Below are 13450 nucleotides of genomic sequence, written 5' to 3'. Positions count from 1 at the left end.
GAAACTTTGAAAAGGGCGAAATCAGCTGGAGAGGATCAGATAACTTCAGATTTACTGAAGGACGGGGGGGGGGGGGCGGGATATCGTGCTAGAAAAACTGGCCACCCTGTATACGCAGTGCCCGGTGTCATCGACGGTATCGGAACCATGGAAGAATGCAAACATTATCCTCATTCATAAGAAAGGTGACTCTAAAGACCTTAAAAATTACAGACCAAACAGCTTACTGTTTGTTACGTATAAGGTATTTACTAAGGTAATCGCTAATAGAATCAGGACAACCTTAGACTACAATCAAGCAAAGGATCAAGCAGGGTTTCGGAAATGGTACTTTAGTATCGATCATATCCATACCATCAATCTGGTGATAGAAAAATGCTGGGAATATAACCAGCCCTTATACATAGCATTCATTGATTACGAAAAAATATTTTACTCAGTTGAAACCTCGGCGGTGATGCAGGCATTGCGAAATCAGGGGGTAGACGAGCCGTACGTGAAAGTGCTGGAAGATATATATAGTGGCTGCACAGCAACCATAGTTCTGCTTAAAGGAAGTAACAAAATTCCCATAAAGAAAGCTGTTAGGCAAGGAGACACAATCTCCCCAGTGCTATTCACAGCTTGCTTAGAGGAAGTATTCAGAGACTTGAAATGGGAGCAGTTAGGGATAAGGGTAGATGGAGAATACCTCAGTAATCTGTGATTTTCTGAAGACATGGTCTTGCTAAGCCACTCGGGGGATGAACTGCAAATAACGATTGATGGCCTAGACAGGAAAAGTAGAAAGGTAGGCTTGAAAATCAATATGCAGAAGACTAAGGTAATGTTCAATAGCCTCGGGAAGGAACAGCAGTTTACATTAGGTAGCGACGTACTGGAAGTAGTAGGCGAATATGTCTACTTAGGACAGGTAGTAACCGCAGATCTCCGGACCATGAAAAGGAAATAATAAGAAGAATAAGATTGGGATGGACCACATTTGGCAAGCACTCACGGATTATGACTAGCAGCTTACCGGTATCGCTAAAGAGAAAAGTATACAACAGTTGCATCTTGCCTGTACTCACCTATGGGGCTGAAATGTGGAGGCTAACCAAGAGAGTTCTACTTAAGTTGAGGACAACCCGGAGGGCTATGGAACGCAAAATCGTAGGGGTAACATTAAGAGATAGGAAGCGTGCACAATGGGCCAGAGAAATAACTCAAGTTTCCGACATTCTAGTGGTAATTAAGAAGAAGAAATGTACATGAGCACTACATACATGTACATGTATGTAGTGCGAAGAGAGGATAACCGATGGTCGCTGAGGGTAACAAACTGGATTCCAAGGGAAGGAAAGAATAGCAGGGGGCGGCAGAAAGGTAGGTGGGCGGATGAGATTAAGAAGTTCGCAGGGGTCAAGTGGATGCTACTTGCACAGAACCGGGTTAAGTGGAGAAATATGGGCGAGGCCTTCGCCCTGCAGTGGGTATAGTCAGGCTGATGATGATGATGATGATGATGATGATGATGATGAGTTGAAAAAACGCTTCCACTTGCGTTTTTGGCTCACGGCCCGATCACTTAACTCTCCCGCAGCGACTCTTTCTAATAATGTCCATAGTATTTTCTCATGCAATCATAGATTTAAGTACAATCATTTGTGCCCTAATTACTGATACAACTGTTCCCAGCGTTATCAAAGCATTCTCAGAAATCATATGTACCTTCGGGGTTTCAAACATACGTTTTCGCTTCACTGACACGAGAGTGTGCGTACGTACGCCTTGGAAGCGATTCTCTCTTTCCTCGCACCTGATTTCAAATTGCTAGAGAAGGCTTTTCATCTGGCCTGCTTCGTTAACATTCACAGGCGGAATCGGCTTCCCGAAATAATTGAAACAGAAAGTGCAACCTCGCGATCCACTCCCACTTTTCGACGGTCGAGGCATCAGACTGCGGCATACGCATGCCGATCGAGTGTGTGCAAGTGAGACATCACAAGCAAAGAAGCGATGGGGGCTAGTTCGTTGAACATGCTCAAAATAAGACGTCACCTGCTACATATCTCTTGCTACCGTCGTCAATGTACGCTGCCGCCATGGCAAGTAGCGAAATAACTGGTTGCACTACGTTCTCCTAAAGGCTGCCCACTTAAAGTCAGCAAAGACCAGCGCGAGGAGCCTGTCAGGGACTGCGTGCAGTACACGCCTATACAATGACATACGCCGGGCACAGTATTGCCATGCGGCCATGACAACAGACGCCAACGATAACGTGAACGACGAAAGGACAAGCTGGTGCCGGATTCGAACGAACTCTCTATTGAGCGTGGAAAAGGAAACTCGGCACCAACATCCGAAAGTGCACTAGATGATTGTCAGCATCATAGCGTCCACCGCTATTGGACGAACTGCACTCTTAAAACCGCCCGAACTAAATTTTGTGTTCTAAATTTTGTAGCTGTTAAGCCCATTTTTTTTTTTTTTTCGTTTTTGGCTGGTGTAGGGGTAATTGTAGTAAGAGTGGGCGGTTGCCACGGGAGATATACTCGGATGGCTGCTGCCGTGGGAAGGCACTAGTGCGTGAATGCGAAGGGCGCATACGTTCCTGTTACTGCGCGTGCGCAGCACATACTATGCTATATGTATACTCTAATATACGCCACCGCTATCCTGAAACTCTATTACCCTTCCGAGGGCAAAAGTTATATTGCCAAACCGACAGCATGTTTTGAAAGCGTCGGTGCTTTCCGGCCAGATTAAATCCTAACCTCGCGTTTAAGGCGAACATGTTTTTTTACTGGATCATTGCTTGCTATTAAGATGTAACCAGATTTTGCCAATTATTACGTATAAAGTGTGCCAACATGCAACTCAATATCAGATGCAGGTGATCATTATTGTCATTATGAGGTGTCATTGGCCAGACCGAGCTCTCAACGATAATTAGCACGTGGGTTTGCGAAACCGCAAAAAAAAAGTCCAGGCGATCATGATACTCAATCATGAGAATTTGGAGCGCATCGTTACGGTCATTTTGATTTAGCCATACCCTCAGGTAAAGAATTTGATAGAGATGTGCATATATGTGTGCAACACTATTTAGTCTCCCACAAAATCATCCTTCAGCTGACACTTCTTTGCTAGTCCTTGATTTTACAAACGACGCCTGCGAACTCAGAAATGGCAGTTGTTTTTGAGGGCGAACACCTGGTCATGAAAAGCGACGTCTACGTATTCCTGAATTACATGAGGTCGTCAGAGCAGTGAGAAGAGTCGTTACCACTCCTCGACCTTGTCTGTGACGGCGCATGGGCAGCATGGGAACGTTTCCCTCATGAGTTCTGATAGTTCATCACAGCATGTCACGCGCCAGACAACGAAAACTGTACATAGCCGTTTTCACCGGCTCCTGCCCCACTTTTCTCCTCCACTTTCAACCCTGCGCTAGGACCTTTTCCTCTTCCGCCACTGATCTTTCTCACGTGATATCACCCTGGTCTACCTTTCATTCTCGTCCTCGTGTTATGCCATTCCTTTATGCTCACATAAACTTCTCCTTCTACGACAGCCACCCTTCTTTTTTTTTCCAAGCAGCACCCAGTAGTTGCACACTGTCCGGCTTCCTCTTTCCGCGATAGCTCGGCCCGCGCTCTCCCCGCGTGGCATCCACCTTCCAGTTATGCCTGTCTCTGTCGTCGCTATACATATACCCCCTGGAAACTAAGCTACTCGTTGCCACTCATACTCTCTCCTTCTCCTTTAAATTTGGGATCACGGTTTCCAACTCCCCAATGGCCACCGCGGCAGGGGTCCCTCAGGACTCCAATGCTGCCATTCTCCAGACTGTGTGAGGCGTCTGAGTTGCAGATGACCATGGAGGTTTGTCCGAGACCGAGAAGAGCATCGTGCCCCACGTTGGCCAGTACTAACTGTGATAGGGTAGCCGTTATGCTTCTCTGAGGCTCCACACCAGCTACGCCGACGGCGACGCCGCTAAAACCAGGAACGAAAGATTAAGACCTTTGCTCTTAAAGAACCTCGCCTCTAGCGGGAGCTTGTGTATCTGCCTGGAGTTCGTGTCGCTACTACAGAGAATTAATATGACGCATACTCACGCGGCTTCTCGTTGGTGGGGACTTGAGTGGTGCGCTGTGCCGGCTTGTCTGGAGCGCCGGAGCGGTGCAAGGGAAGCAAATGTTTGTGGCGGGCAATCGGTTTCAGAGAAAATATTTGCCACTCAAGAGTAGATGGGTACCTATACAAGCTGTGTTAGGTGGTCAAGTGGTCTAGGTAGGCTTAGCAGCAAGTACCTTTAAGAAGAAGTGAGAAGGGGATGCAGCAAGCACCATATAGCTGTCTCTTTCCGCAAGTGAAAAGTTTTCGGTGTTGTGTGTGTGTTTGTGAACCGTACACAACAGCTGCTCGGAACCAGCTTTCATTAAAGACGTTGAATAGGCACTGAAGTGAGCATAAACCCAAGACGGCCTGTATCGATACAGATGAATACGACAAAAGGGTTAGTTTAACTGAAAACAGTTTTTATAGGCTACAAAAACAAAACGAACACGAAGAACACGTGAACCACGGCTGGGCCTTTTCCAGAATCACACTGCGATGGCATCAAGATAGTTTCACGGTGCTCTCAGGAAACTGTGGCTATGCCCGTGCACCATTCTCTCCGAAATAGTAATCACGGATTCCTATTTGTTAATGGCATTACTCCCTCGGCCGAAAAAATTTCTATCTTTAAATCTGTCTCTAAAATAGGCTAGTATTGAGACCGACCGCATAAGAACAAAATTTGATTTTTACCGCGATGAAAGCTTTGAGTTTTCTATTTTCCTTTCACGAAAACGAGTTTCAGAATGATACAGTCTTAAAACTGGATCAAAGTCGCAATCAAAGGCCCTCTAGATATGTTACGATGTGTAGTCGAGAGACGAAAAGGACATTTTCGGCGCTGTGTGGTACGACAACAATGCTGAAGTTAAGAGCTGTTGCGTTGGTGTATGCGCTCACCTGTAGGTGACGTGCGATCCTGACTGTGGGGTGTGCCTCTTGCTGCTAAGTAATGCCCCGTAACAGTTTGGTCGAGCGTGCTGGGTACAGCTATCTAAGGCCCACAACTTGGAGCTCCGCAGTGGCCGACAGCTTGTTTCCTTAAGTATGCCATTCAACACATCAGCGCCGACCATTTTCGTGGCGCCGCCTCACGCACAGGGCACCTTTTGAGACACAGAAGTTGACGTCGATTAGTGGCTCCCATGTACGCGCGGGTAAGGAAGCATAACGGATGGAAGCTACTGTTATGCTCGCTAACGTAATTTTATACCTAGAGGGAACTACGCACATCAGGTTCCAGATGCATGAGCAAGACATCACATCATGGGGTGCCTTTGAGCAGAAATTTAAAGATATGCATGGCAAACCAATTAGACGCAAGCTTAGCGCAGAGAAAAAACTTGCTTGTCGAGCAAAGTCAACCTCCTAGTCGTATCTATGTTACATTAAGGACATCCTGAGCCCTAAAGTGGACAGCGCCATGGGAGAAACCGACAAGGTGGGCCACGTCCTAAAGAAGATCATGGATGACATATTCAATCGTCCACTCTGCAAAGACGGCACCGCCGTCGACTCCAGCTTCCATGTCTGCCGGAAGTTCTAGGAAGACAAAGAGCGCCAAATTGCTTGCTCCTAGTTTTGACCGGCTTCCCAACAAGGCTGCTACGCCTTCGTCTGCGTGTGAGTACGCGCCTGCAGTGCAGCAGCAGTTGCATCCAGGAAATTTGACCTGGGTGCCCCGCAGGGAACTCGTGGCTATGATCCGCATCGCCTTCAGCCCTGAGCCCACCAAACCTACGATTGCCCTCATTCAAGCAGTCGTTCGCTGGGAGTTTTCGAACGCGGCTCTCAATACTAGCAGGCAATGAGGAAACCCTGTTCCCCATCCGCTGCTCCTATAGTTGTTGCTGCTGCTCCCGCTCAGTCCTTCCCTGTACGCTGCTGCTCCTGTGACCCTTTTCAATGGCGCTCCTTGGATGGCCGTCTCATCCGCTTCCACTGCTCACGCCCTGGTCACATTTCTCATCATTGCCGCAGCCGGTTGTTTTCGTCTCCTCGACCTTGCTCTTATTATATCGGCGCGACGACTGCGGACACCGCTCGCCATCGCCATGTGATGAGCCCTCCCGCACCTTCATCGCTCCAGCTCTACGCAGTTTTAGCCGCTTGCCATACCCTCAGACCCAGATATCCCGTCACCGAAAACTCGCCGCCCGTCCTGCCCACACTTCTCTGGCGCCAGGAAAATGAACCAAAGCCACACCCAGAGGGTACGTTGGATTGAAGACTCGACCCGAAAATTCCTTCCTGACCATCGCTGATTGACGCAACCTTCTTCACCATTATGTAGACGGTATACCTGCAACTACCCTGATCGTTACTAGCGCCCAACTTTCTGTGTTCAGGGACGCTTTCTTCTCCATCGCAAGAATATTTTGCCCCCCACCTCTGGCTACCCCCGGCGTTAGTGTTGCCGATGGCAGTGCCGCTGCTATTGCTCGATTGTGCACTGTGCGTGTCAGCACTATCGGCCATACTACTCCTGTCTGTTCACCGTCATCGACACCTGTCCCCACCATGTCATACTTGGTATCTACATTTTAACGGATCGTACTGTCCTTATCGATTGCTCCATTGGCATCCTTCGCTTAGACCTGCTGCTCTGCTGTAACAGCGGCCCTTCGGCTTCGCGCCGCTAAACTTCCTCGCCTACCGTTTGATGCTGCCATCCATGTTCCCGCTCTCCATGTCTCCGTTTTACTCTGTTCGTGTCGGAACCAACCAGAGCTGTTGTATCATTGACGTTATCCTTCATCTCAACGTCATTCTTCGTCACACGATCATCATCGTCACCGTCAACCCCACCTACCTTCTGAATCTGAACTTCAACCTCTTGGCCCAAGTCTTGCCCCGAGGCATCGCACTCGCGGATCTGTTCCTTCTTACCGAATGTACACTTTTTGTTGTCATACCTGAGCTTCAACCAGAATTTTCTGCAATCCCACTCTCGGCAACATCCCCTTCCGACCTTACTCTGCACTAATAACTGCGGATTTGCCATCCAATCATGCCCGCCTCCTCTTTAGACTTTTGGATTCCTACACAGACATCTTCGATTTCGGTGACTGTCCTCTGGCCAATTTAGTCCCTCTTTCTGAAGCCAAATAATACAGATTAAAAAAACCAAGTTGCTCCCAACATTACGAGCCCTCCAGCAGTCCATGTGCATCACTTATCGTGTAGTAAAAAAAGACCACAACTGGACATCATGCGTTGACTACCGCCACCTGAACATCAAGAAAGACGTTGACTCTCTTCCCATAATAGACGGCGCTCTCAACTGTCTGCATGAAGCCAGCTATTTCTCGTCAACTGATCTACGTTGGGTTACTGGCAATAGCGGTGGACGAACGGGATCGCAGGAAAATGGCCTTTGTTACCCCTGACGACCTGTACCCATTCAGCCACGCCTTTCGCTTTCTGCAACGCTCCGGTGACCTTCGAGCGCATGGTGGGCTCTCTCTTGCATGACTACAAATAGACCACGTTCTTATGCTACCTAGACAACGTTTTAGTATTCTCCCCGACATTCGAAACCCACCGCATCTGTCTTTCTACGATCTCTTGGCGCCCTGATAAAACTCACGCTTTCCAAGCACTCATTTCGGTCCTCGCCGCTCCACCTATCCAGGCCCATGCAAACCCTTCTGCACCTACGTAACTTCGAAACCACGCCAATGGCCACGATAATGGCGCTATCCTTGCCATTACCTGCATGGATACTGCCGTGCTAAGGTGGGGAAGATCACGGGGTTTCAACCTTACCTCATGAGGTTGCTCAGGAATCGAACCAGACATTTTGTCATCTACAGCAACATAAGGGTATTGAATGTTTGTCCATCCGCTGTACAACTGTAGCTTTTGATGACGAATAAACAAAAAGCACTTAAAGTGACGTTTATAGATACACAGCATAGGGAACCCTGATTTAGCGATGAAAAATGATGGGCAACTTCCCGAGGTTTCAACATATTCTCAGGAGGTTGCCCATCTCTGCTCCCGAGGCATTGCCTATTCCAGCCGCCTGCTATCTCCCTCCGAGCGCAACTATTCGATTACGGATCGGGAATGCCTCGCACTTGTTTGGGCAGTGAGAAAATTCAGCCCTTATTTCTTTTGATGCACTTCTGCTTCCTTACAGACCGAATGCCTTGTGTTGGCTGTCCTCACTGAAGTACTCTACAGGCTGCTTTTGCTGCTGTGCCTGGCGCTTGCAAGCATACACATTTACTGTTGTCTCTAAGTCAGGCCAGTTACATCAAAATGCTAACTGCTTGTCCCGCCATCCCGTAGACCCTCCCGAATTGCGTGACTGTATTGCCGACGGTTAAGTTTTTACCTCGGACTTTCTCCACATCGCCGCCGAAGAGAGTCTTGATCCTTCACAGCAGCAAATTATCGACCAGCTGCGCAGCGACGACTCCGATCCTTCGTCAGCATGTTTGCGCTGCGTAACGATACACTGTTCTGACGTAGTATGCGCCCAGCTGATGTGGACCATTTGCTTGTCGTCTCGGGTCATCTCCGCTTTGCTGTTCTTGCCCAACTTCATGACGCCCTCAGAGCAGGGCACCTGGCAGTGCCCTCCTCTGAGGCTGCAGCCTGAGGCTCGGCGTAGTGGCCACCTTCACACCATCAAAATTCCCATTGGCCCATTCTCCCGCCTCGATCTTGACCTACGTCGGCCTTTCTCAACCTCGACTTCCGGGAACAGAGGGGTTGCGGTCGTCACTTATTACTCCACTCGTTACGCTATCAAGCGAGCTATCCCGACCAGCTGTGCCTCCCACGCCGCTTATTTCATTTCTTTCTTGAATTTATTTCCCCTGTATACATAAGGAGCGTAAGGCCGCGATAAATGGCAGCTCCCTTTTTTTGTTTATTGGCGCTTACACGCGTCTATCCGTGCCACATCGAAAGGGTAGCCGGACCCCGCTCCTCGTAGCCAAGGTTGAAATATTTTGTTTGTTTGTTTTTCATGCCTTTCCTCCGGTGACGGCCGCTCCCCTAGCCCGCTTGGAATGCAGGAACTTTTCGGTTTTATCACCTCCCAGGCACTCAAAAAACCTTCGGGACGAGCGACAATAGCTGCGCTCCCCTCTGCCTGGGAGGGCCAGTCTTCCCAGAAACACACCTTCTCGACGGTCCCCCACGTGGCGCCACTAACGAAGGAACGGAGCTGTTAAATAAGCTGTTCGACACACGGCGTCTCGGAGACACCCCAGCTGTGCTCTATTCAGCCTGAATGTTGGGTGCGCGGGACGGTGCGGTTTATAGAGCAGTTTCGAGCTTTTTCCTCAACGAAAGCGCGATCTGACCTTGCCCACCCGCGGTGCCCCTCCCGGTTCGGACAGCAGCGACGATGACGAGCCCTTCCTGCTAATGGCCACTGACTGCATGGTCACCCTGGCCCCCTTTGGCTAACGGAATGGCGTCCTCGTCTCAAACATCTCGTGGCGCTTCTTCGGGAAATGCGGCCGCGGCATAGCCATGTGGACCGTGAGATAGAGAAAAGAGGACGAGCGCCTGTGGGGAGAGGTTGAGAGCCTCGAGTGGAGAGAGCATGCAGCGTGTATACTGCATTTTTATTTTAAAGAATCAAGGACCTGGGTCCGAGATTACTGCCAACCCACAGGGGTTGGGTCTCCTTAATCAACGGGTTTGTTTGGCTACGTAATTTTGAGGCGGATCATGTATAGCGACCGCCCTCATGTTTTTGTTTGTCGTTGCCATGAAAAAGCAGCCATCAGACCCGGTTGAGTAGTTCTGCTCAGCTGAGCACAACTGGCGCCTCCGGGCTCGGCACGTAAGCTTTCCTCTGTGTGAGAATGCAGTTCTCTGTGTGAGATGTTTTGTACATGAGATGTACCCTTTGGCTAGGGCGGTGGCAGCTGTGTGTGTAAATTCCAGTTGCAGTAATACCAGTGTAAATTCAGTTGTTTTTGTATATGATCTGTAAATATATGTTCTCTCTTCGTTCAACATCAAGACGACCTGATTTGTTATATTATTCCTTCGTCTGCCGAATCACCTTTCTGAACCTTCGGAAGGCGACACCTATTCTTCACAGGGAGGGTCGAAGAAAAAAGCCAGAAATTGGGACTTGAAATGCCCCTTGTCTGTCGTTATCGTTGTTGTCGTCGTGTCTGCGTTGAGATAATTTGGCCACAGAATAAAACTCCAGTGAAACTTAACAAACTGATTTAATGGCTACATGGACGAAACTTTACAGCAATTCAAACTGACGACCGTTTCGTTTGGCTTCTTGCAAGCTACTGTCCTAGGACCGTTGGCCGCGCTTCTCCCTCTAAGCCTTCCCTTGTTTCCCTTTTTCTTTAGGGGGCCACCGCTTGCGTGGGCCCTTGGATCCTGGCACTCGCGGCGTTCGTTCAGCGGCGTCGATAACAGAGGAATCATCCTCGCGTCCACGGTACCGGCCCGCAGCCCCCTCGTAGGCTCGAATTTCAGGGCAGGCGGGCGTCCGCGTCAAGCCTGAAACCTTCTATCTGTGGCATGGACGCAGTTCAGCCCATCGATGTGCCCGCTGGGCTTCCAGGAACCTCTTCTGCCGACACGTGGGACAGGCCCGCCGAGTTTGGTGATAATTATGGCCCCGGTCGTGTCTTCGACGGCGCCCGCCAGTGGAGCGGGAGGGACGCTTTGAGGGGCGACGAGCCGCTGGTCGACTGGCCGGCAGTGGCAAGGAGCAGTCGTGCTATTTCCAAAAAAGCACTGCAGCGCGTACACATACACACACACACACACAAACAAGCGCGCACAAACACACACACCCGCGAGTGGCCGCTCGGCCGGCGATCAGGGGGACAAAACCGCCGTCTTCTGACACGCCCTTCGGTTCTGGCCTGTCTCCGTTTTTGTCCCTGACAGATTCCCCCCGGAAATGATGAAGTCATTTGTCGGTACAGCCTTTCGCTGTTCGATGACCACTTGTGCAACTCCACAGAGGCGGTGTGAAAAATCGCGCTGGCTTCGTTGTAGAGCTTCGCAGCCTCCTCTTCGTTATCTGCACCAGTTAGCAGGTCCTATATATAAAGGCTCTGTTGCAGCGGGCTCTGTGTGCGGGGAAACTCTTCCTCGCAAGCTTTCAGGTGGTGTTGAATGTTAGCAGAGAGCAAAAACGATCCTTCGGTGGTTCCCGACGGTACGATATACTTAATGCGCCACGTTTCAATGGGGAGGCAACGAAGTACTGGTCTGAAGGGTCTCTTGGAACCAAAAAAATCGCAGAGCGTCTCTGTCTTGCTCTCGCACTGCAAATTGTAGAAAAGCCTGCTCAATTTCCGCGACAAGCGCAACTCGATACTTGCGAAAATTGAGCAAAAGCCCGACGAGGTCTGCCGTTAAGTTGGGTCCTGTTTCAAGGTTGTCGTTAAGACTCTTTGTACTTTTGGCGTGGGAAGAAACATCAAACACAACTCTCAATTTTCTGGAGTCACGGAGCACTGCTTGATGAGGCATGGGATAAACGTAGTGGTTGCGGTCGGCCTTTTCTTCTACCCGTTCTGCGATGTCCAGAATACTGTACTGCCTGATCGCCGCATCGTATTCTTCAAGAAGGTCGAGAGCCCTTTTGTGTTGGTTCGCCAATTGATTGAGGTTCTTCAGAGCCATTTCTCGGTTATCCTCGAGCGAAATCTCAGATTTACAAGGCGACGCAAGCTCATAGCGGATACCGACTCGCTTGATGTGCTCAAAGAACTCTGAAGTTTGACACATTTTGTCGGTCTCCTCGACCTCCTTTACTCCAATTGAATCCAAGTCCCAGAATTTGGTCAGAATATCTGTCGTCTGCCTCTCGATTACAGATGTTCGTATTGCCACGGTGTGGAAACAGTGGGTCTGCTTGGCATCTTCCTCAATGGGCCCTTGAACAGTCCAGCCCGCTGATGTTTCCACTGCTCTCAGTCGGTTTCCTAATTTGACCGATCTACCTGTGGTGAGGTCCCATATGTGGTCAGATCCGATAAGCAGCTCAACAACTTCTGTCCCATTGTCGTTTGCGAAGTCGGCCGGTTCGTAACCAAGGTACTTTAGTCTTTTCATTATTCTCTCTGGTGGTGAGGAAATAGGTTGATCGTAGATGGTATCTGTTTTCAGTACTTCCAATCCCTGCTCGTCTCCGCGGTTAGTCTTTAGTGTGACCTTTACTCTTCGGAACTCACGTTCGTCTTGGTGGCCTCCGAACACATCGACGGCCAACCTCTCATGCCCGAGAAGCGCGCATCCCCGTTTCCGCGAGGTGTCAGCAGTGATGTAAGAGCGCTGACTTCCTCCGTCGAACAGAACTCGTACATCAGCCTTGCAAGTCTCTCCACCACATAATGCAGTTGCGGTCTGCAGCAAAATGGTGTTTTTGGAAGTAGAGCCGTTTCCCGTTGTAGTAGTTTCGAGGCTTACTTGCGCGTTCGTCATGGTGCGGATCGGTTCAGGGGGCCTGTTACCGGTGTACGAAGGGTCGCACATCGTGTTGCATGCTTCTTGAGACATTTGTTGCACTGCAGGCTTACGCGGCATGCTCGTGGCTGATGTCCAGATTTCGTGCACTTGAAACATCGGCCGGACGACCGCAGAAGTAGTTTCTTTTCTTCCAAAGCTTTTGCGGCGTCACGGCTCGGCGTTTTGTGCTCTTTGGAACCGCAGAAAAAGCAGGTAGCATCGCAGCCGATCGGACGTGCCCGTCATGCGTTTTCCCATGCAGTTTCAAATTGTCCTTAGGACCTTCTCTAAGTTGTTGCTTGAGGTCCATGCTTTGTAATGCATTAAAATTCTCCCGACTTACGACCTCTACTCTCAGAAACGAGAGCGGTTTTAAAATTTTAAAAGGGAAGAAACAGTACCTTGGCCGCTTTCGTTCGTTGCTTGTAACAACGCATCGGAGAGGGAGCTCTGTTCGCAGGCGAGGCTGTCTGCGTCCACGATGCACTTTCGGCTGATGTCCAACAGGATGTCACGTGCCATCGCTCTTTGCACGATCGGAAGTAGCATCGAGCTGTAAGACTCCAGCTTTTGTCCGAGCGTCTCGAGGCCTTTGATGTATGCCGCCAAGGTGTCGTAGAGACGGCGAAGACCACGGATATTGTCTGATGAGCGTACGGGCTTCAAGTCGATCAGCCTCTTGAGATGTTCCTGAACCAGAAGCTCCTCGTTGCCAAACCGTTTCTTGAGCAGCTGGATAGCGTCGTTGTAACACTTTGATGTCGGTGGAAGACCAGCGAGTGCCGCTGCCGCATCGCCCGTGACTGATGCTCGCAAGTAGTGAAATCTGTTTGTCAGACACATCTTCGTTTTTATCTACTACCTGCTCGAACACTTCCCAAAA

General features: G+C 49.7%; 1 protein-coding gene across 1 annotated transcript; it reads right to left on the bottom strand.

Moving 5' to 3' along the window:
• Positions 1–8245: 8245 nt before the first annotated feature.
• Positions 8246–13410, bottom strand: LOC146184567 (uncharacterized). Its single transcript, XM_084608581.1, has 3 exons — positions 12969–13410; positions 11805–12605; positions 8246–8349 (listed from the first exon to the last, which is right to left on the bottom strand). Exons 1-3 carry the CDS (start codon positions 13408–13410, stop codon positions 8246–8248), a joined length of 1347 nt encoding a protein of 448 aa, XP_084464707.1.
• Positions 13411–13450: the final 40 nt, after the last annotated feature.

This window comes from Amblyomma maculatum, chromosome 7, assembly GCF_055883805.1.
Source record: "Amblyomma maculatum isolate TAMU_Amacu chromosome 7, ASM5588380v1, whole genome shotgun sequence".
Taxonomy (NCBI): domain Eukaryota; kingdom Metazoa; phylum Arthropoda; class Arachnida; order Ixodida; family Ixodidae; genus Amblyomma; species Amblyomma maculatum.
This window is presented reverse-complemented; position numbering and strand designations above follow the sequence as displayed.

What these genes read in the sequence shown, in the direction of transcription:
- LOC146184567 (XM_084608581.1), bottom strand. Translation starts at nt 13,410, where the DNA reads ATGTGTCTGACAAACAGATTTCACTACTTGCGAGCATCAGTCACGGGC. An exon ending in AACGAACGAAAGCGGCCAAG is followed by an intron (nt 12,606 to 12,968) that starts GTACTGTTTCTT and finishes TGTCTCAAGAAG; the next exon opens with CATGCAACACGATGTGCGAC. An exon ending in TGAGCACATCAAGCGAGTCG is followed by an intron (nt 8,350 to 11,804) that starts GTATCCGCTATG and finishes GGCCTGACTTAG; the next exon opens with AGACAACAGTAAATGTGTAT.